The sequence below is a fragment of the Ornithorhynchus anatinus genome, chromosome 3, assembly GCF_004115215.2.
Source record: "Ornithorhynchus anatinus isolate Pmale09 chromosome 3, mOrnAna1.pri.v4, whole genome shotgun sequence".
NCBI lineage: Eukaryota > Metazoa > Chordata > Mammalia > Monotremata > Ornithorhynchidae > Ornithorhynchus > Ornithorhynchus anatinus.
The window spans coordinates 92,236,527-92,257,589 of NC_041730.1; the positions used below are offsets into that span (position 1 = coordinate 92,236,527).

Genomic DNA, 21,063 nt, shown 5'->3' on the forward strand with positions numbered 1-21,063 from the left:
TCAGGGAGCAAAAAGCACATCAGGATTTGGAGCAGGGTTAGCTCTGAAGAGCTCAACTAGAAAGGGCTTGAAGACATAATAAGCACTATTGATTGAGGATCAATTCTTGCGGCTTTAGAATTTGCTCTCTTATCTGTATGCAAAGTGCTATTTGTTAAGTGCTTACTATGTTGATGCTTACTATATTGATGCCTATTTACTTGTATCGATGTCTGTCTCTCCCCTTCCCCCCACCCCGCACTCCGGACTGTATTACAGTGCTCTGCACACAGTTAGCGCTCAGTAAATACAACAGAATGAATGAATGAACATTAAGTGCTGTGTTAGATACGAGATAATCAGGTCGGACAGTGTCCCTGTTCCATATATGGCTCACAGTTTAAGTAGGAGATAATTATTAATTCCCCATTTAGTGGATGACGATGAAACTGAGGGTCAGAGAGGTTAAGGGGTTTGCCCAGTGTCATGCACAACAGGCAAGTGGTGGAGCTGGGTTTGCAACCCAGGTCCATGCCTTTTCCACCAGGACAAACTGCCTTTAAGCACTTGGAAGAGTACAGTTACTACAGTCCTCTAGACTGTAAGCTCGTTGTAGTCAGGGAATGTGTCTGTTCTACTCTTCCAAGCGCTTAGTCCAGTGCTTTGTACACAGGAAACGCTCAATACGATTGACTGACAGCCGTTATTAGACAAGATTCCTGTCAAGAGCCTCTCATGTGTAACTGACAGCAGTCCAGGAGCAGTCCCTCTGCTGCTTAAGCCCTTGCTATCCAAGTGCTTGGCACATAGTAGGCCTTTAACAAGTACCATAATTATTATTATTATTATTGTGACCCCTAGCTAAGAGCACCCCAAACTATGCAGAAACATGCCCAGGATATGCAGTTACTTCCTCGACCACACAAGAACTGAAGTTGGAGATGGGGAAGCTAAGTTTGGGGAGGAGGAAAAAGGGAGGGGTGTGGGATGTTGGGAGACGAACGGGAAAACTTGGGGCCAGTGGCCTTGGCTCTGTTATGGTCTGTGAGTCAGGGACCACTGTCCGGAATGCTAGTGAGGGGCGGCCACAAACACGCGCGTCCAGTAAATACACGGCTCTGGACCCCGTGACTGATCGGCCCGTTATTTGGGAAACTACAGTGAGAAGCTGGGATAAGGAGAGTTGAGGTTTGGGGGCAGTTTTCTTGCCGGAACATTGGTACATTGTTAGGAGAGGGTGGTTATCAGAAACAAGAAGAGTGGGGGGGAAAAATGTTTACGGTACAATAAACCAGAAGCTTGATGTAACAGTGCTGTACAACAACTGGGAGGCAGTTGCAGCAGATTAGACCGAGGGACAGAAACAGCTCGTTGTGGGCGGGGGATGTGTCTGCTTATTGTTGTACAGTTTGTACAAGAGTTTAGTACAGTGCCCTGCACACAGTAAGCGCTCAATAAATACTACTGAATGAATGAAGACATGTTGGTCGCAAATGTCACAGTGCTGCATGGTACGGCCCAGCAATATGGCGTAGTGGATAGAGCACGGGCCTGGGAGCCAGAAGGTCATGGGTTCTAATCCCGCTTCTGCCACTCATCTGCAGTGTGGCCCCGGGCAAGTCATCTCATGTCTCTGGGCCTCAGTTGCCTCATCTGTAAAATGGGGATTAAGACTGTGAGCCCCAGATGGGTCAGGGACCGTGTCCCACTCAACGACCTTGTCTCTACCCCATTGCTCGGTACAGTGTCTGACACATAGTAAGGGCTTAACAAATACCACACTTAGTATAACACCTCAGGCTTATCAGCCTCACAAGCACAGCGATAAAATCTCACAGGCAAAGGGCATCTATAAACTGAATTTTCTCAGGTGATTTGCATTACTTTTGCAACACACAAACAAGGGAGGAGCTATTAAGTGGGAAATTAAATCTAGCAATCAGGAAAGCAGGAGAAAAAAATTAAAAAAAAAAGAAGGGAAGGAAGAGAAAGGTAACAGGGCACTTGAGATTGTATTTCTCGTTTTGATTGCACTCTCCCAAGTGCTGCACACAATAGACACTGGTTGAATTATGGTAATCCTTCCTCCCTTCTCCTCTTACCCTGGAACAAACTCATTTTAAAGAAGAAACTAGCCTTACCTGAACCTGTTTCTTTGGATATGACGATGATCTGAATCTTTTCCTCTTCCTTCCCCAGTTCAAGCTACCATCACTGTTTACAATTACTGATATGTGGTTCAGAAAAACTATTTTATTTCCTCCTCAAAAATTGGGCTGGGGGGAAGACAATTATTTGGTGGGGGCAATAAGGCCGGTAAATGTGGTAGAAGTACTTGTGTAAGTGAGTTTATATGTGGATACGTATATTCATTTAGAAACCGGATGCAAACTTAAATGGATATCATTTTGTGTAACTGTTTCTACTTTCCGCAAAACAGATCTGCCATTTTAATAAGGCCTTAAGGTAGGCCATAAATTGCATGCTTATTCCTCAGACAGTGGAAACAATTTTAAAACATGCTAAGGAAAAGCCTCCATTTCCTCATCTGTAAAATAGGGATTAAATCCTACTCCCTCCTACTTAGACTTTGAGCCCCATGTGAGACAGGGAATGTGTCCAACCTGATAACCTCGTATCTATCCCAGCACAGTGCACCTAGTAAGCACTTAACAAGTATAAAAATCATAATATGGCATAGTGGATAGAGCATGGGCCTGGAAGTCAGAAGGTCATGGGTTTTAAATCTGGCTCCGCCACTTGTCGCTGTGTGAACTTGGGCAAATCACTTCACTGGACCTCAGTTACCTCATCTGAAAAATGGGGATTGAGACTGGGAGCCCCTTGTGGGACGGGGACTGTGTCCAACCTGATTTGATTGTATCCACCCCAGCACTTAGTAAGTGCCTGGCGCATAGTAAGCGCTTAACAAATACCAATATTATTATTGTTATTATTATAATATACTCACCTCCCAAACAATAGTCATATTTTCAGATCGGGTGACTTGAATATCAAAAACCATCTTTAATTTCATTTGATGAGCCCGATCATGAACATTCCATTGTAGAAACAAACGTTGTTGAAGGGAATCACTGGAAATTTCAACAGATGTAGGTGGGAATATCAGAGGTTCAGAAAGTTCTAGGGGCCAAAAAGAAGTTACAAACATGATTAGGCATTAAAAAAAAAATAGGTCTTCCTTTAGGCTTACAAGCGTGACTGGGCTGCTACAGATAAGCTCATGCTGATATAGTCATATTAAACTATTCTAGCTATGAAATGCAGTGGAAAATAACCATCTTTAGAAATTGCTGGTGGGACTTGATCCAACGGAGCCCCATTTTGTTGATCTTAGAGTGTGATCTAAACTCATCTTCTTAAATTGGCCTGCCCTATACTGTGGTAGGATTAGCCTGAATCACCTTCAATCCCTCTATTTTAATCGCTGCCCTAGGTTTTTTATCAAGTACTTCGTGCTTTCAAAATTCATTTGATAATGCATATATTTCAAGGCCACTGATTGAAGAATGCCCTTTTGAACATTAAAATAAATAAGGAATCACAAAGATTGTCTCCGAGGCAAATGGCCAACACGAGTATGCGGTCAAAAACTCAGTCACCAGGAGTTTGTTAATCGATAATAAAATGATTCAGAGGCCCTGTTAAGACACGGTGATACATCTGTCAAGGTAGATGTCTACAGCTGAGTGTCATCTGGAAGGGAAAAAGGACCCTGCTCCTGCTTTAAAACATCTACCAGCTTTATATTTCTGGTAGTTACCTACCCTCCTCTTTCCTTCCTCACCCATTCCCTCCCCCTCCTCCCACCCCACCTCCAGAGACTCCTTCACTTCACCGGTATGGAAAAGCCCTACAAGCTGAGGTGTTGCGTTCTTTCATTCTCATTACCTCAGGGGCTTGCAGATGATTTTTTTTAATGGTATACGTTTAGTGCTGACTCTATGCCAAGCACTACACTAAGCACTGGGGTAAATACAAGCTAATCAGGTTGGACACAGTCCTTGTCCCACATGAGACACATCTTAGTCCCCATTTTACAGATAAAGCAACTGAGGCACAGAGAAGTCGAGTGACTTGCCCAAGGTCACAGAACAGATAAGTGGCAAAGCTAGGATTAGAAGCCAGGTCCTCTGACTCCCATACCCATGCTGTTTCCACTAAGCCTCGCTGCTTATTGTAACTTCTCATTTCTCAACCTCAGTTACGATAATGACGATGATGGTATTTAAGGGTTTACTATGTGCCAGGGACTGTTCTTAGCTCTGGGCTCACAGTCTTCATCCCCATTTTACAGATGAGGTAACTGAGGCACCGAGGAGTGAAGTGACTTGCCCTCAGTCACACAGCTGACAAGTGGCAGAGCCGGGATTCGAACCCATGACCTCTGACTCCAAAGCCCATGCTCTTTCCACTGAACCACGCTGCTTTTCAAACTACGTACCTAACTTCGTGTACTCATGACTATGAAGGAAACTTCAGCTAAGGCCAAAGGCTTTGCACACACCTTTCATTCCTTCATTCATTCAATTGTATTTATTGAGGGCTTACTGTGTGCAGAGCACTGTACTAAGCGCTTGGAAAGTCCACAACCTCTCCCAAAAACTCATGGTATCATCCTGCTGGCCCTCAACTACAGGTGACCCTGGGATGTGTGTGGATCATGAACCCTGTAGACAGAGGTTTTTGATTTTTCAAACAGTGTGGGTTTCCACCATCAGGGACAACAGGCCCCCAAGCGAAATAGGAGATTGAGAAGTAAAACGGCCTAATGGAAAGAGCATGGGCCTGGGAGTCAGAAGGACATGGGTTCTAATCCCGGCTCCGCCACTTGTCTGCTGTGACCTTGGGCAAGTCACTCAACTTATCTGTGCCTCAGTTGCCTCATCTGTAAAATGGGGACTAAGATGTGCCTCGTGGGACAAGGATTGTGTCCAACCTAATTAGCTTATATCTACCCTAGTGCCTAGTACAGTGACTGGCTCATAGTAAGTGCTTAACAAATACCACAGTTATTCTTCTTCTTATTAATTATTATTATTATTATTGAAGGATTGCCAGAACTTTTCAGAAATTTGAAATGCAATTTCTTCCCAGAACGTAAGATTTCCTCTTGAGAGGTGCAGACCTGAGTCCCAGTTTCCAAGAACCCAGAGGACACTATATGGAGTCTCAGCTGGGCCAGGGTCCTGTGAGAGCTTAGTACAGTGCCAGTGCTTAGTATAATGCCTAGCATATAGTAAGTGCTTAACAAATACCATTATTATTATTGAGAGCAGCATAAGCCACCCAGTGAAGAATCATTCATTGAGCTCATGCCATGTCCACTATTATATTGGATGAAATTCAGCTGCACTTTATTTGGTGGGCTCTAAAATGATAAGCGGACCCCTAAGTGGCCGCCCTACTTTTTAAGTATCGAAGTAGATTAATTAGCTTGTATCCACCTCAGCATTTAGAACAGTGCTAGCAACACAGTAAGTACTTACTAATAATAACAACTACGGCATTTATTAAACACTTACTATGTGCAAGGCACTGTACTAAGCACTGGGGTGGATATAAGCGAATCGGGTTAGACACAGTCCCTGTTCCTTGTGGGGCTCACAGTCTCAATCCCCATTTCAGATGAGGTAACTGAGGCCCAGAGAAGTGAAGTAACTTGCCCCAGGTCACATGGCAGACAAGTGGCAGAGTTGGGATTAGAACCCGTGATCTTTTGACTCCCAGGCCCGTGCTAGATCCTCTACGCCATGCTGCTTGTCACAAAAATTGTGCTATTTGTTAAGTGCCTACTATGTGCCATGTACTATACTAAGCGCCGGCGTAGATATAGGTAATCAGGTTGGACACAGTCCATGTCCCACATGAGGTTCGGTGTTTTAAACCCCATTTTACAGATGAGATAACTGAGGCACAGAGAAGTTAAGTGACTTGTCCAAGGTCACAAAGTAGGCAACTGACAGAGCTGGGATTAGAAACCAGGTCCTCCTGACTCCCAGGCCTGTGCTCTATCCACCAGGCCATGCTTAACAGATACTATAATAATCATTAGAATAATAGATCGAATATTGCTTTCAGCCAGGAGGGGAACCATTGGCGTAAGAATACTAATAATGATATTTGTTAAGTGCTTACTACGTGTAAGGCACTATACTAAGCGCTGGGCTGAATACAAACAAATCAAGTTGGACACAGTCCCTGCGTCACATGAGGCTCAACGTCTTAATCCCCGTTTTACGGATGAGGTAACTGAGGGCCAAAGAAGGAAGGTGACTTGACCAAGGTCACCCAGCAGACAAATGGGTAGTAATGAGAAGCAGCGTGGCTCAGTGGAAAGAGCATGGGCTTTGGAGTCAGAGGTCATGAGTTCGAATCCCAGCTCTGCTACTTGTCAGCTGGGTGACTATGGGCAAGTCACTTAACTTCTCTGGGCCTCAGTTCCCTCATCTGTAAAATGGGGATTAAGACTGTGAGCCCTACGGGGGACAACCTGATTCCCCTGTGTCTATCCCAGCGCTTAGAAGAGTGCTCGGCACATAGTAAGCACTTAACAAATACCAACATTATTATTATTATTAATTCCCCTAGCCCAAATCAGTGTTCATCCAACTAGAGCCCCTTAGTTTCTGAGGGAAGCCTTGGGGCAAACTGCCCTTTTTCTGTGATGGGGGAGAAAGGGACGGGAGTATCTGATACAGCTCCGACCCAGGTAGCTTCCCTCCTATCCTCTCTCTCAAACCTCCGGTAGGTTCCCGGGATTCCTCCGGTAGGTTCCCGGGATTCTAGAAGAGGGAGCAGATAACCCCACTGCTTTAGATATACCGTGGATGTGCTTGAATCCCCTCCGTGCATCCGACAGCAGCGATTCCCCACCAGTGTGTTTCTCCTCACTCCATGGGAGTCCACCGGGGTTGTTGTGTTGCATCCTCCCAAGTGCTTAGTACAATGTTTTGCACACAGTTTAAGTGCTCAATAAACACCACTGATTGAGTCCACATTGAGGGGGCAAGAGCCCGTTTCTAGAGAAGGCTCAGTGCGACTGAGTCAGGGAAGCGCAGGCTCATGGCTTCCCCAAATCCTAGGAGACTTCGCCCGGGGGCACTGGATTAGAGATCCCAGAGTGACTTCCTGGGCTTCTTGTGGAAAAATTGTTTGACCCTCTTAGGTATTCATTCACTCATTGATTCAATAGTATTTACTGAGCGCTTACTATGCGCGGAGCACTGTACTAAGCGCTTGGAATGTACAAATCAGTAACAGAGACAGTCCCTGCCCTTTGACGGGCTTACGGTCTAATCGGGGGAGACGGACAGACGAAAACAATAGCAATAAATAGAATCAAGATATGGGCTGCCCACTGAAAGTTACGGCTGCTCTCTGCCATTTCGCATTCAGAGCAAACTCTCTTGGGAATCACAGTACGAATCCAATCAACCAGTGGTATTTTTTTGAGCACTTCCTGTGTGCAGAGCAGTGTACTTTGTGTTTGGGAGAATACAATAAAACAGAGTGAATAGGCACTTTCTCATCTATCTTGTCGCTGACCTCTCAACCATGTCCTGCCTCTGACCTGGAATGCCCTCCCTCCTCATATAATAATAATAATACTAATAACGATATTGGTATTTGTCAAGCGCTTACTATGTGCAGAGCACTGTTCTAAGCACTGGGGTAGACATAGGGGAATGAGGTTGTCCCATGTGAGGCTCACAGTCTTCATCCCCATTTTACAGATGAGGTCACTGAGGCACAGAGAAGTTAAGTGACTCGCCCACAGTCACACAGCTGACAAGTGGCGGAGCTGGGATTCGAACTCATGACCCCTGACTCCGAAGCCCGGGCTCTTTCCACTGAGCCACGCTGCTTCTCACTAATATCTGACAGACAATTAGGCTCCTCTTCTTGAAGGCCCATCTTCTCCAAGAGGCCTTCGTGACTAGGCCCCCCTTTCCTCTTCTCTCATTCCCTTCTGTGTCGCTCTGACTTGCTCCCTCTATTCATCCCCACTCCCAGCCACACGGCACTTATGTAGATATCTGTAATTTATTTATTTATATTAATGTCTGTCTCCCCCTCTAAACTGTAAGCTCACTGTGGGCAGGGAATGTGTCTGTTTAATGTTGTACTCTCCCAAGTGCTTAGCACAATGCTCTGCACACAGTAAGTGCTCAATACATTAAAGCAGCCTGGCTCAGTGGAAAGAGCCCGGGCTTGGGAGTCAGAGGTCATGAGTTCTAATCCGGCTCTGCACTTGTCAGCTGCCTTGGGCAAGTTACTTAACTTCTCTGTGCCTCAGTTACCTCATCTGTAAAATGGGAATGAAGACTGTGAGCCCTACGTGGGACCACCTCATTACCTTGTATGTGCCCCAGGGCCTTAAGACAGTGGTTGGCACCTAGTGAGAGTTTAACAAATACTAATATTATTATATCTGTAATTTTTTTTATTTATATTGATGTCTGTTTACTTGTATTGCTGTCTCCTGCCCCCTCTAGACTGTAAGCCCCCGATTAGACTGTAAGCCCGTCAAAGGGCAGGGACTGTCTCTATCTGTTACCGATTTGTCCATTCCAAGCGCTTAGTACAGTGCTCTGCACATAGTAAGCGCTCAATAAATACTATTGAATGAATAAATGAGCTCATTGTGGGCAGGAGATTGTCTCTATTGCTGTAGGAAAGCCTTCCCAACAGTGGTCTGCACACAGTAAGTGCTCAGGAAATACGACTGAACGATTAAGTGAGCAGAAACGATTGAATCACTAACTGACTGACGTTCCCTGCCCCCGATGCTTTTACAGTCTAGAAGGGGTGCCATCTAGATTTGCACACCCCAATCTTTCAGTTTGCTGGAGAGTCATCCAGAAGAACCTCACCCTGAATTTGAAAGGGATCGCCTGATTCCTTTATTCCCATGGGGGTGTGAAACAGGGCAGATTATTTTTTAACCCACTGTCTGTTCATGTTGAGGCTGCAGTCGTCAGTGTTGATACGAGTAACAAGACAGAGTTAATGCCGTAAAAAAAAAAATCAAGAAGTTATGGCCCATTCACTAGGAGCCATCAAAAGACAAAGAAAGTTATAGCAGTCTTTGTAACAAGCTGACACATGAGTACAGCTATGCACGGTAATTTCCAAAGTGAGTTACAATGACCTCATTTCACTCAACGGCCAAGAGGAGGAATGTGACCCAGGAATACCCAAAGCTTAACAATAGGTAACTTGTAAACTGGAAGGCCTATTTCCACAAATTTTTTTCCTCTATGTAAATTTAAAATCATCGCTTTCAATACCTACCTTGAGTCTGGTACATGCTGAAGAGAGTCACCGGCAAGAGGAACGAGGTTGCAAAGATCACAAATACAGCCATGGATATTTTTTCCTCCCTGAAAAAGACAAATTACAAGGGTGAAACGGCTTCGCTTTTGCTTTGAAGCATTACACCAAGCCCTCGTACTCCCTGTAGTCCTTTATGTAACCCAGGTGAAAGAATACTAATAAAACTATTAATAATAATAATAACTGTGGTATTTGCTAAGCCCCGGGACAGATAAAAGTTCATCAGATAGGACACAGCCTTACTTAGCAATTAGTGGTATTTATTGAGTACTTACTGTGTGCGGGTCACTGTACTAACCGCTTGGAGGAACAAGTATGAATCCTTATTTGACAGTTGAGGAAATCGAGGCTCATTAATTCATTCAGTCATATTTATTGAGCACTTACTGTGTGCAGAGCATTCATTCATTCATTCAATAGTATTTATTGAGCACTTACTATGTGCAGAGCACTGTACTAAGCACTTGGAACGAACAAGTGGGCAACAGATAGAGACGGTCCCTGCCGTTTGACGGGCTTACGATCTAATCGGGGGAGACGGACAGACGAGAACGATGGCGATAAATAGAGTCGAGGGGAAGAACATTTCGTAAGAACAATGGCAACTAAATAGAATCGAGGCAATGTACATTTCATTAACAAAATAAATAGGGTAACGGAAATACATACAGTTGAGCGGATGAGTACAGTGCAGAGGGGATGGGAAGGGAGAGGGGGAGGAGCAGAGGGAAATGGGGGGAAAAGAGGGTTGCGGAGAGGTGAAGGGGGGTGGTAGAGGGAGTAGAGGGAGAAGGGGAGCTCAGTCTGGGAAGGCCTCTTGGAGGAGGTGAGTTTTAAGTAGGGTTTTGAAGAGGGGAAGAGAATCAGTTTGGCGGAGGCGAGGAGGGAGGGCGTTCCGGGACCGCCCGGGGGTCGATGGCGGGATAGGCGAGACCGGGGGACGGTGAGGAGGTGGGCGGCGGAGGAGCGGAGCGTGCGGGGTGGGCGGTAGAAAGAGAGAAGGGAGGAGAGGTAGGAAGGGGCAAGGTGATGTACAGCCTTGAAGCCTAGGGTGAGGAGTTTTTGTTTGGAGCGGAGGTCGATAGGCAACCACTGGAGGTGTTTAAGAAGGGGAGTGACATGCCCAGATCGTTTTTGCGGGAAGATGAGCCGGGCAGCGGAGTGAAGAATAGACTGGAGCGGGGAGAGACAGGAGGGAGGGAGATCGGAGAGGAGGCCGACACGGTAGTCCAGCCGGGATATAACGAGAGCCCGTAACAGTAAGGTAGCCGTCCGGGTGGAGAGGAAAGGGCGGATCTTGGCGATATTGTAAAGGTGAGACCGGCAGGTCTCGGTAACGGATAGGATGCGTGGGGTGAACGAGAGAGACGAGTCAAAGATGACACCTAGATCGCGGGCCCGAGAGCCGGGAAGGACGGTCGTGCCGTCCACGGTGATAGGGAAGTCTGGGAGAGGACCGGGCTTGGGAGGGAAGATGAGGAGCTCGGTCTCGCTCACGTTGAGTTTTAGGCGGCGGGCCGACATCCAGGTGGAGACGTCCCGGAGGCGGGAGGAGATGCGAGCCCGAAGGGAGGGGGAGAGGACGGGGGCGGAGATGTAGATCCGCGTGTCATCTGCGTAGAGATGGTAGTCGAAGCCGTGAGAGCGAATGCGTTCTCCAAGGGAGTGAGTGTAGATGAAGAACAGAAGAGGGCCGAGAACTGACCCTTGAGGAACTCCAACAGTTAGAGGATGGGAGGGGGAGGAGGCGCCCGCAAAGGAGACCGAGAATGACCGGCCAGAGAGATAAGAGGAGAACCGGGAGAGGACGGAGTCCCTGAAGCCAAGGTGAGATAAGGTGTGGAGGAGGAGGGGACGGTCGACGGTGTCAAAGGCAGCAGAGAGGTCAAGGAGGATTAGAATGGAGTAGGAGCCATTGGATTTGGCAAGAAGGAGGTCACGGGTGACCTTAGAGAGAGCAGTCTCGGTAGAGTGGAGGGGACGGAAGCCAGATCGGAGGGGGTCCGGGAGAGAATGGGAGTTAAGGAATTCTAAGCGGCGATCGTAGACGACTCGTTCTAGGATTTTGGAAAGGAACCGTACTAAGCACTTGGAAAGTACAATTTGTCAACAGAGACAATTTATTCATTCATTCATTCGTATTTATTGAGCGCTTACTATGTGCAGAGCCCTACCCAATCCCTACCCAACAACGGGCTCACAGTCTAGAAGGTGGGAGACAGACAACAAAACAAAATGAGTAGACAGGTATCAACAGCATCAATAAAAATAAATAGAATTACAGATATATACACATCATTAATAAAATAAATAGAATAATAAATCTGTACATATATACCCAAGTGCTGTGAGGTGAGGAGAGGGGTAGAGCAGAGGGAGGGAATAGGGGCGATAGGGAGGGGAGGAAGAGCAGAGGAAAAGCGGGGGGGAGGTCAGTCTGGGAAGGCCTCCTGGAGGAGATGAGCTTTCAGAAGGGCTTTGAAAGGGGCAAGTGTGCTAGTTTGGCAGATGTGAGGACGGAGGGCGTTCCAGGACAGAAGTAGGACGTGGGCCAGGGGCCGATGGCCGGACAGGTGAGAGTGAGGCCCAGTGAGGAGGTTAGCAGTGCCAGAGAAGTGGAGGATGCAGACTGGACTACAGAAGGAGAGAAGGGAGGTGAGGTAGGAGGAGGCAAGGAGATGGAGAGCTTTGAAGTGAAGAGTGAGGAGTTTTTTCTTGATCTGGAGATTGATAGGCAACCACTGGAGATGTTTGAGGAGGGGGGTGACGTGCCCAGAGTGTTCAGTTATGTGACTTACCCAAGGTTGCCCAGCAGACAAAATGGTGGAGCTGGAATTAAAGCCCAGTTCCTCTGACTCCCAGGCGCAAGCTCTTTCCACCAGGCCCCGCTATTTCTGTAGAGGCAAAAAGTAACATTTTCAGATTTGATTCCAATTGGAAGAGAAGAGCCTCGCACAGGTCAAATCAGTTTACTGAGATAAGCTAAGAATTAAATATTACTTTCTAGTTAGTAAGTTAGCCTCGCAGAGAGATGCAGTCACTCGAACAAATGGGAGACCAATTGGTGTATGGCTGCATTTACACAGGGTATCCAAGCGGCTGCTCTAGGATGAACCGAACGGAGGGAAATCATTGTGTGGAGATCACTGTACTAAGCGCTTGGGAGAGTACAATGCAACAGAGTCGGCAGACGTGTCCCCTGCTCAGAATGAGTTTAATATAAATAAGTTATGACATATAATTTATAGCCATGTACATAAGTGCCATACAACTCGAGAGGGAAAGATAAATGATTTCGAAATGGGGCTAAGTGGTCACTGAAATGAATGCTGTTATTCAATGCAAATTCTTCATAAAAACCACTCCCATAAACTCCTACTCATGCGTTCATTCTTTCATTTAATCGTATTTATTAAGTACTTATTATGTGTGGAGCACTGTATTAAGCGTTGGGAAAGTACAATTCAACATTAAACAGTGATATTCCCTGCCCAAAATGAGCTCATAGTCTAAAGGAGGGGAGACAGACATCAATACACATTAATAAAATTACAGACATGTACAAAAGTGCTGTGGAGCTGGGCGGGGGTTGGGAGATGCAGAAGGGAGTGGGAGGTGAGGAAAAGTGGGGCTTAGTCTGGGAAGGCCTCTTGGAGATGTGCCTTCAATAAGGCTTTGAAAGGAGGGGAGAGTAATTCCTGCAAGTACACGTAATCATGTTAACCCTCTTCATGTATTTAACACTGCGGTGTGAACCTCTTAATTACTTTACTACAGATTAAACAATAGTTTAGTGAACTATAGCATTACAGTACATAACACTCAAAGAAAATTCATATTACAGTTACATTCATTTATTGATTTTACAGAAGATTTGGAATGGAGCCGAATGTATAGCACGAATATCGACGGTAAAACATACCATATACTGTGATATATACCTAACGTGAATAGATACCATACCATATTGTGGTGCAGTATTCACACACTAAAAGCCTGTTTTCAAGGAACATCACCTAGTTCCTTGCACTTACTTGTGATCCAGAAATAAGGGATCAGAATTTATTCAGTTACCATTACTGGTAACAGAGAAGCAGTGTGGCTCAGTGGAAAGAGCCCGGGCTTGGGAGTCAGGGGTCACAGGTTCGAATCCCGGCTCTGCCACTTGTCAGCTGTTGACTGTGGGCAAGTCACTTTGCTTCTCTGTGCCTCAGTTACCTCATCTGTAAAATGGGGATTAACTGTGAGCCTCACGTGGGCCAACCTGATTACCCTGTATCTCCCCCAGCGCTTAGAACAGTAATAATATTGGTATTTGTTAAGCGCTTACTATGTGCAGAGCACTGTTCTAAGCTCTGGGATAGATACAGGGTAATCAGGTTGTCCCACGTGGGGCTCACAGTTAATCCCCATTTTACAGATGAGGTAACTGAGGCACAGAGAAGCGAAGTGACTTGCCCACAGTCAACAGCTGACAAGTGGCAGAGCCGGGATTCGAGCCCGTGACCCCTGACTCCCAAGCCCGGGCTCTTTCCACTGAGCCACACTGCTTCTCTGTTACCAGTACAGATGAGGGAACTGAGGCCCAGAGAGGTGAAGTGACTTGCCCACAGTCACACAGCTGACAAGTGGCAGAGTCGGGAGTCGAACACATGACCTCTGACTCTGAAGCCCGGGCTCTTTCCACTGAGCCACACTGCTTCCCTATGTGCAGAGCACTGTTCTAAGTGCTGGGGTAGACACAGGGGAATCAGGTTGTTCATTCATTCATTCATTCAATAGTATTTATTGAGCGCTTACTATGTGCAGAGCACTGTAACCGTGATTCAAATGCTGCAGCACACAGTCCTAAATGCTTGAATTCTCCAAAAGATAAAGCAAATCAATCGGTGGTATTTATCGAGCGCTTACTATCTGCGAAAAACTGTACTAAGTGCTTGGGAGAGTACAATATAAGAGAATTCAGAAGGACTCCCTGCTCTCAAGTTTATAACTTAATGAACAGGACAGGACAAACACAAATACATAAAAATTCAGGTAGGCAGGCATGGGTGTATCAGAAAAACCTTAGAGTTTAGAGAACGTTACTTGAGGGCTGAAATTCACATGACCAAAGCTGGGGGTGGAGATCTGGAAAATCTCCATATAGAATGTATATTTTAGGTAGAACTACGGTGATCTGTTCAAAACAAGTAAGAGGAAACACTTCTTCACCAGAACTTTCACACTGGAGATTACTGCCATCAGGAAAATAACAGGATGCTCATCCACAAAGGAGCTCCCTTGAGTGGGAAAAGCACTTTAATAGCTATTAGGAAACAATTGGATCAACTTCTCCGTTGCCACATCCTGTGCCTTGAAAAAGAGGTGCAAGCTGCCCTTTACTTCCTGAGGCAGAGATGGTATCGTATTAGTAAAGCAGGCATACTAAACTCAACATTCAAGTAATAGTATTTAATAATAATAATAATAATAATAATGTTGGTATTTGTTAAGCGCTTACTACGTGCCGAGCACTGCTCTAAGCGCTGGGGTAGCTACAGGGTAATCAGGTTGTCCCACGTGAGGCTCACAGTTAATCCCCATTTTACGGATGAGGTAACTGAGGCCCAGAGAAGTTAAGCGACTTGCCCACAGTCACACAGCTGACAAGTGGCAGAGCCGCGATTCGAACCTATGACCTCTGACTCCCAAGCCCCGGCTCTTTCCACTGAGCCACGTTGCTTCTCTATTGAGTACCTACTGTGTGCAGAGCACTGTACTAATCCCTTAGAAGAGAGCAGAGGTAAAAGGACACACTTTCTGCCTTCAGAGAGTTTGCAGTCTAAATCCTTTGAAGGGGCAGCATCTGCTTTTATGCTTTTGCATATAAGCCTCATTTTTAAAAAATGCCAGTTACTAATAAGTTATTTGTGAAACTGTTATTTTCCTCAGTCAAGACGATAGAGGGGAGGATTTCCATGAGGACAGGGACGGTGCTTCAAGAACAGGAAGAAGGGAAGACAGGGAAAGAGAGATGGGGTGAGATGGGCAGTCTCAGAGAAAGACACAGACAGAGAGAGAAAAATGGCAGGCATAACTCACCCTGGAAATTTTGGAGAATAGGGGTGGTTGGTAGTGTTCAGCCCTTTCAGTCCAAGCCTGAAGCCAAAATGCCCCAATCTGGGGCAGATGCCTAAGCGCTCTCCCTTCTCCTGCTTTCCAGTTGCCTTGCAGGTCGGACAGAGCCTGTTCAGAGGCAGGCTGTATGAAGCCCGTCTGAGAGCTGCAAATTTGTCTAGCAGCTCCAGCTCTGCTCTAAGGATTTCTAGGAGACTAGAGTTCCCTGGGGGTTGCTCTTCTATTCTTTATGACGGCGTGATGCCTGAGAGCAGTGAGTAAGTGATCTGATTCCAGAAGGACCCAAGACAGGGGGTGGTGGGGAGAGGGCCTCCTGGAATCATGGAGAGAGAGAGAGAGAGAGAAATTTAAAAAAAAGAGTAAAAAAGAGAATGAGATAAATAGGAAATAGCAGGAGGGATAGAACAAGGAGAAAGGAGACACACAGGGTGAGAAAGAAAGAAAAGGGTGACTGGAGGCAGAAAGAGAGGTAGGCGAAAGGTTTCATTTTGACCACATACCAAATGGAGTTAACAGTGCTCCAAAGCAAAGGCAACGAATGCCTGCACAAGAAAGCTTGGTCTTGTCAATTCTAGGGTTTTGGCGTTTATAAAAACGGCCTGAAAATACTTTCTTTTTTTTTCTGCAGATCCTGGATGACTGCATAGTAGAAAAAACTGTATGGGAACGAATCAGTGACCCTTTTTCATACATTCTGGGTAAAACACCTGAAGACCAAATCAGTCAAATAATATACACACATGCTTTTCACATAACCCTCAGATATGCTGAATATATCAACACTGAAACTTAAGTATTCTTTATTTGCTTGCTCAGACCATTTACTCGGGTTTAAGAATTCTTCATTTTCTTCTCTTGCTATTCTATAAGGTTCAGCTTCTATATTTGTGTCACATATTCCTTTCTGATTATCGGCAAACTAGGGAAGAGGGAAGGTATGAATAACTGAAAGCTACTGCCGTCCGGTGAACTTTCTATCATTACCCCGGGTCACTAACATTGAACTGAGGGCCAAAAAGAGGCCTCGAGTCATAGAACGGACCACACGTACCACAAGTACAGTGCTCTGCACACAGTAAGCGCTCAATAAATATGATTTTTTTAAAAAAGTAAAAGATCAGTAATTAAAAATGTGGAACGCTAACCTGGATCATAATTCAGTGTCAAAACAGTGAGTATACTGAAGTTCCCGGTTGGCAGGGAATTTGTCTATCAACTATGTTATGCTGAACTCTGCTTACCCAGAGCCTTAATAAGCACTCAATAAATACCACTGATTGATTGATTTCAGTTTCCTCTCAACTGGGTCATTTGAGTCAAGGATTATCATCCACAATATTGCTAGAGGGATGCAGAGAACCAGACACTTCAAGAATCCAATCGATGATAATAATAATTGTGGTATTTGTTAAGCACTTACTATGCTCTAGGTACTGTACTAAGCACTGGGGTAGATGCAAGCAAATCGGGTTGGACGCAGTCCCTGTTCCACGCGGGGCTCACCGTCTCGATCCCCATTTTGCAGCTGAGGTAACTAGGGTACAGAGAAGTGAAGCGACTTGCCCAGGGTCACACAGCAGAAGAGGCGGAGCGGGGATTAGAACCCATGACCTTCTGACTTCCAGGCCTGTGCTCTACCCACTACACCATGCTGTTTCTCTAATCAATCAGTCATTCATTGCACACTTACTTGTGCAGACCACTGTAGTAAACACTCGGGAGAATATTCCCTACCCACAATAGCTCCTCAGTATAAGTTATGGTCCGTAGTGCTGACTACTCCATTTCATTTGCGCGGATAACATAATGAACATAAACCCTCACTTCCGATGCTTCCTTTCTATCATTACATTATCTTGCTACTTTTTTTCTGAATTCCATTGCTTTCCCGTTCTATTTTTTTCCTCCAAATTTCCCCTGCGTGAAGCGTCATTTCCCTGGAGAACTAAGCAAGGCTACTCACTTTCTTCCAAGGAACTCCAGGATATATTGCCAAACATTGAGCAACCTGGAGATAAAGAAAAGCTTGGCTCACAATGTACCAAAGTATTTCCTGTGTCATTATAACATTGTGTATAGCGGTATCTAGGTGCTTTACAGACGGTAACAAAATTATACAATTCCCTATTTTGTAAAAATTTTACAATGCTAGTGATTTACTGTTTTACTGGCACTGAATTACTCCTGATACTATATTGCTCTATTTCACATTTAAAACATATCGCTATACAAATCTGACTGAAAAAAAGCAAATGAGCTATCAGCAGTGATTTCACACTGAGAATAAAAAAGTTCTGGTTTCCAGCCATATTCTGCTTTTATTTTCCATCGGGGGAAATCAGCTTAATTCTTACAAATATGTCCTCCTCCTCCTTCTTCCCTAAGAGGAGGTTCCCAGTAGTAAAAATCGGGGTATTTGTTAAGCATTTGCTAGGTGCCAAGCACTGGGGTTGATACCATATCACAAAGAGAGCACGGGCTTTGGAGTCAGGGCTCATGAGTTCGAATCCCAGCTCTGCCACTTGTCAGCTGTGTGACTGTGGGCAAGTCACTTAACTTCTCCGTGCCTCAGTTCCCTCATCTGTAAAATGGGGATTAAGACCGTGAGCCCCACGTGGGACAACCTGATTCCCCTATGTCTACCCCAGCGCTTAGAACAGTGCTCGGCACATAGTAAGCGCTTAACAAATACCAACATAATAAAGAGAGGAACCCCAAAGTTCAGAAAATCTGTCAACACAAAATCCATCTTTCTTGCCCCCATATGAGTTCAAAATGAGATAGGACAGCATTCATCTCTATAAACAAGAGGAACGGCGTGGCCTGACGGAAAGAGCACGGGCCTGAGAGTCAGAGGACCTGGGTTCTAATCCCAGCCCTGCCACCTGTCTGCTGTTTGGCTTCGGGCTAGTCACTTTAATTTTTCTGTGCCTCAGTTTCCCATCTGAAGAATGGGGATTCAAACCCTGTTCTCTCTCCTACTTAGACTTGAGCCCCATGTGGGTCAGGCACTGTGTCTGACATGATTACCTTGTATCTACCTCAGCGCTTAGAACAGTTCTAGACACATAGTAAGTGCTTAAACACCCCGGTGATAATAATAATTATTATTATTACAAACAGACTTGGGTAGCCACCTTGACTTTTCACTTTTCTTTAGCCACACTTCAGGCCCAAAGAGATCCAAACATTTTCAAAGATGCATGAAGGAAGAGACCACGTGGTAAACTAGTTATAATGATTCTGGACACCAAAAAAGTTTCCTCCAGGTTAACAAGGTGAAGAGACTCCGCGCTTAACGCTCTGCTCCTCTAAGCAGCACAGCTTAATGGATAGAGCACGGGTCTGGGAGTCAGAAAGTCATGGGTTCTAATTCCGGCTCCACCACTTGTCTGCTGTGTGACCCTGGGCAAGCCACTTAACTTCTCCAGGCCTCAGTTACCTCATTTGTAAAATGGGGATTGAGACGGAGAGCCCCATGTGGGACAGGGACTGTGACCAACTCAATTTGCTTGTAATAATAATAATGTTGGTATTTGTTAAGCGCTTACTATGTGCAGAGCACTGTTCTAAGCGCTGGAGTAGACACAGGGGAATCAGGTTGTCCCACGTGGGGCTCACAGTCTTTATCCCCATTTTACAGATGAGGGAACTGAGGCAGAGAGAATTTAAGTGACTTGCTCACAGTCACACAGCTGACAAGTGGCAGAGCTGAGATTGGAACTCATGACCTCTGACTCCAAAGCCCATGCTCTTTCCACTGAGCCACGCAGTGTTTAGTACAGTGCCTGGCCCATTAGTAAGCGCTTAACAAATACCATCATCGTTTTAATTATTAGCCACAGCACCTTGCTGATTTTTGTTTTTATTCTATTTGTCTGTCCCGGGTTTGAATGTCTCATTGTTCTTTTTTTTACGGCATTTGCAAACACTTAACCAGACACTGTATTAAGTGTTGATGTAAAAACAAGCTAATCAGGCTGAACACAGTAATAATAATGTTGGTATTTGTTAAGCACTTACTATGTGCAGAGCACTGTTCTAAGCGCTGGGGTAGATACAGGGGAATCAGGTTGTCCCACGTGGGGCTCACAGTTAATCCCCATTTTACAGATGAGGGAACTGAGACACAGAGAAGTGAAGTGACTTGCCCACAGTCACACCGCTGACAAGTGGCAGAGCCGGGATTCGAACCCATGACCTCTGACTCCCAAGCCCGGGCTCTTGCCACCGAGCCACGCTGCAGTACACGTCCCACGTAATATTCCCCATTTCACGGATGATGTAACTGAGGCACAGATTAGTTAAGTGACTTGCCCAAGGTCACGCAGCTGAGCGGAGGAGCCAGCATTAGAACCCAGGTCCCTCTGACTCCCAGGCCCAGGCTCTACCCACAGGGCCACACTGCTTCTCATGACCTACCTGTGTCCTGATCTATCTGTCTCCCAGCCCCTTTCCCCACTTACACTCTTAGATTGTGGGGCCCTGGGACGGGGACCGTGACTAATTCCCAACCATGATTTCTTTCCCAGTGCTTAGTACAGTGCTCTGCACACAGTAAGGGCTTAATAAATGTTGGTGCTATTGCTGTTGCTGCTAATGTGTCCATCTTCAATCCCGGGAGACATAGAGGCACTGGGAGGAGTCGGCAGGTTGTCTGACTATGTGGTACCACAGGAGAGGAATGTTACTGTTTAAATGGAGGAAACCGAGGTTCAAGAGGTTAAATGACTAAATAAAGTCCACTCGGCAGCAGGAGGAATAAATTTCCCTCCCCTGGCTTCCTTCTGACCAGATTTTAGTCCTTTGCAAGGTTCCGGTATTTACTTTTTCTCAGAGAGATCTATCGGCACTGCCCTTGACCAATAAAACCTTTCAATTTTGGCAGTCGTTTCTTTTTACCCTGTTTCTGGCCTATTTCTCAGATACTTGCATTCGCAGCCAGAAGAGTCTGGGAAGAAAATCCAACTGATTTCTCATATAGATCAGCAATTTATATCTCCTTTAAACGGCCCAGTTAAATAGCCGGTGAAAGGTCACCGGAGTCCCACCATCTCCCGACCGGACTAAAAATAAAGGATTCGACTGAACTTACGTAAGCCTCAGACTGAAATGCGGTTAACTTTTCCTACGTTTCAAAATATTTAAACATCAACAAGAACTTCCTCCCACTGGGCTGAGGGAATCCAGGTCCAGGCTTCTGGTAAGTGAGGTAGAGAAAGGCTTTAAAGTTCCTCCTGCAGAAATTAAGTGACTCAGTTCCATTCCCACAGGAAAGGGAGAGTACTTCTCAGCCACTTCATCACCACAGTTTCCTCTTCCTGGGGCCAAAAAGCAATGATGATCCCTCCTTTTTTTTTTTCCCAACACTCTCCTCTTTCAAGCACTTAGTACAGTGCTTCGCAGACAGTAGGTGCTCAATAAATAGGATTGAATGAAGGAATTAATGTTTGCCATCATGTCCACCTCGCCCTGGATACTCTGACGTTCTCCACCCAGCCGCTCAGAGCCACCCCACCCTGTGTCCCTAGTGCTTTTGAATGTCCGCGGGCTATTTGGGGATGAACTGAGAAATGGAGAAAGACATCGAGCCAATTTCTGGGA

At 45.7% G+C, this 21,063-nt stretch overlaps 1 protein-coding gene across 1 annotated transcript in view; it reads right to left on the reverse strand.

Annotated features, from left to right (window-relative positions):
- OSMR (oncostatin M receptor) overlaps window positions 1–12,169 on the reverse strand; it is a 55,043-nt gene extending 42,874 nt beyond the window's left edge. Inside the window, exons 1-3 of the mRNA XM_029061628.1 lie at window positions 12,138–12,169; window positions 9,298–9,386; window positions 2,951–3,123 (exon numbers count right to left, since the gene is read on the reverse strand). Of these exons, the coding sequence (XP_028917461.1) occupies window positions 2,951–3,123; window positions 9,298–9,370 (246 nt within the window). The 5' untranslated portion in view covers window positions 9,371–9,386; window positions 12,138–12,169. The remainder of the gene's footprint in view (window positions 1–2,950; window positions 3,124–9,297; window positions 9,387–12,137) is intronic.
- Window positions 12,170–21,063: the final 8,894 nt, after the last annotated feature.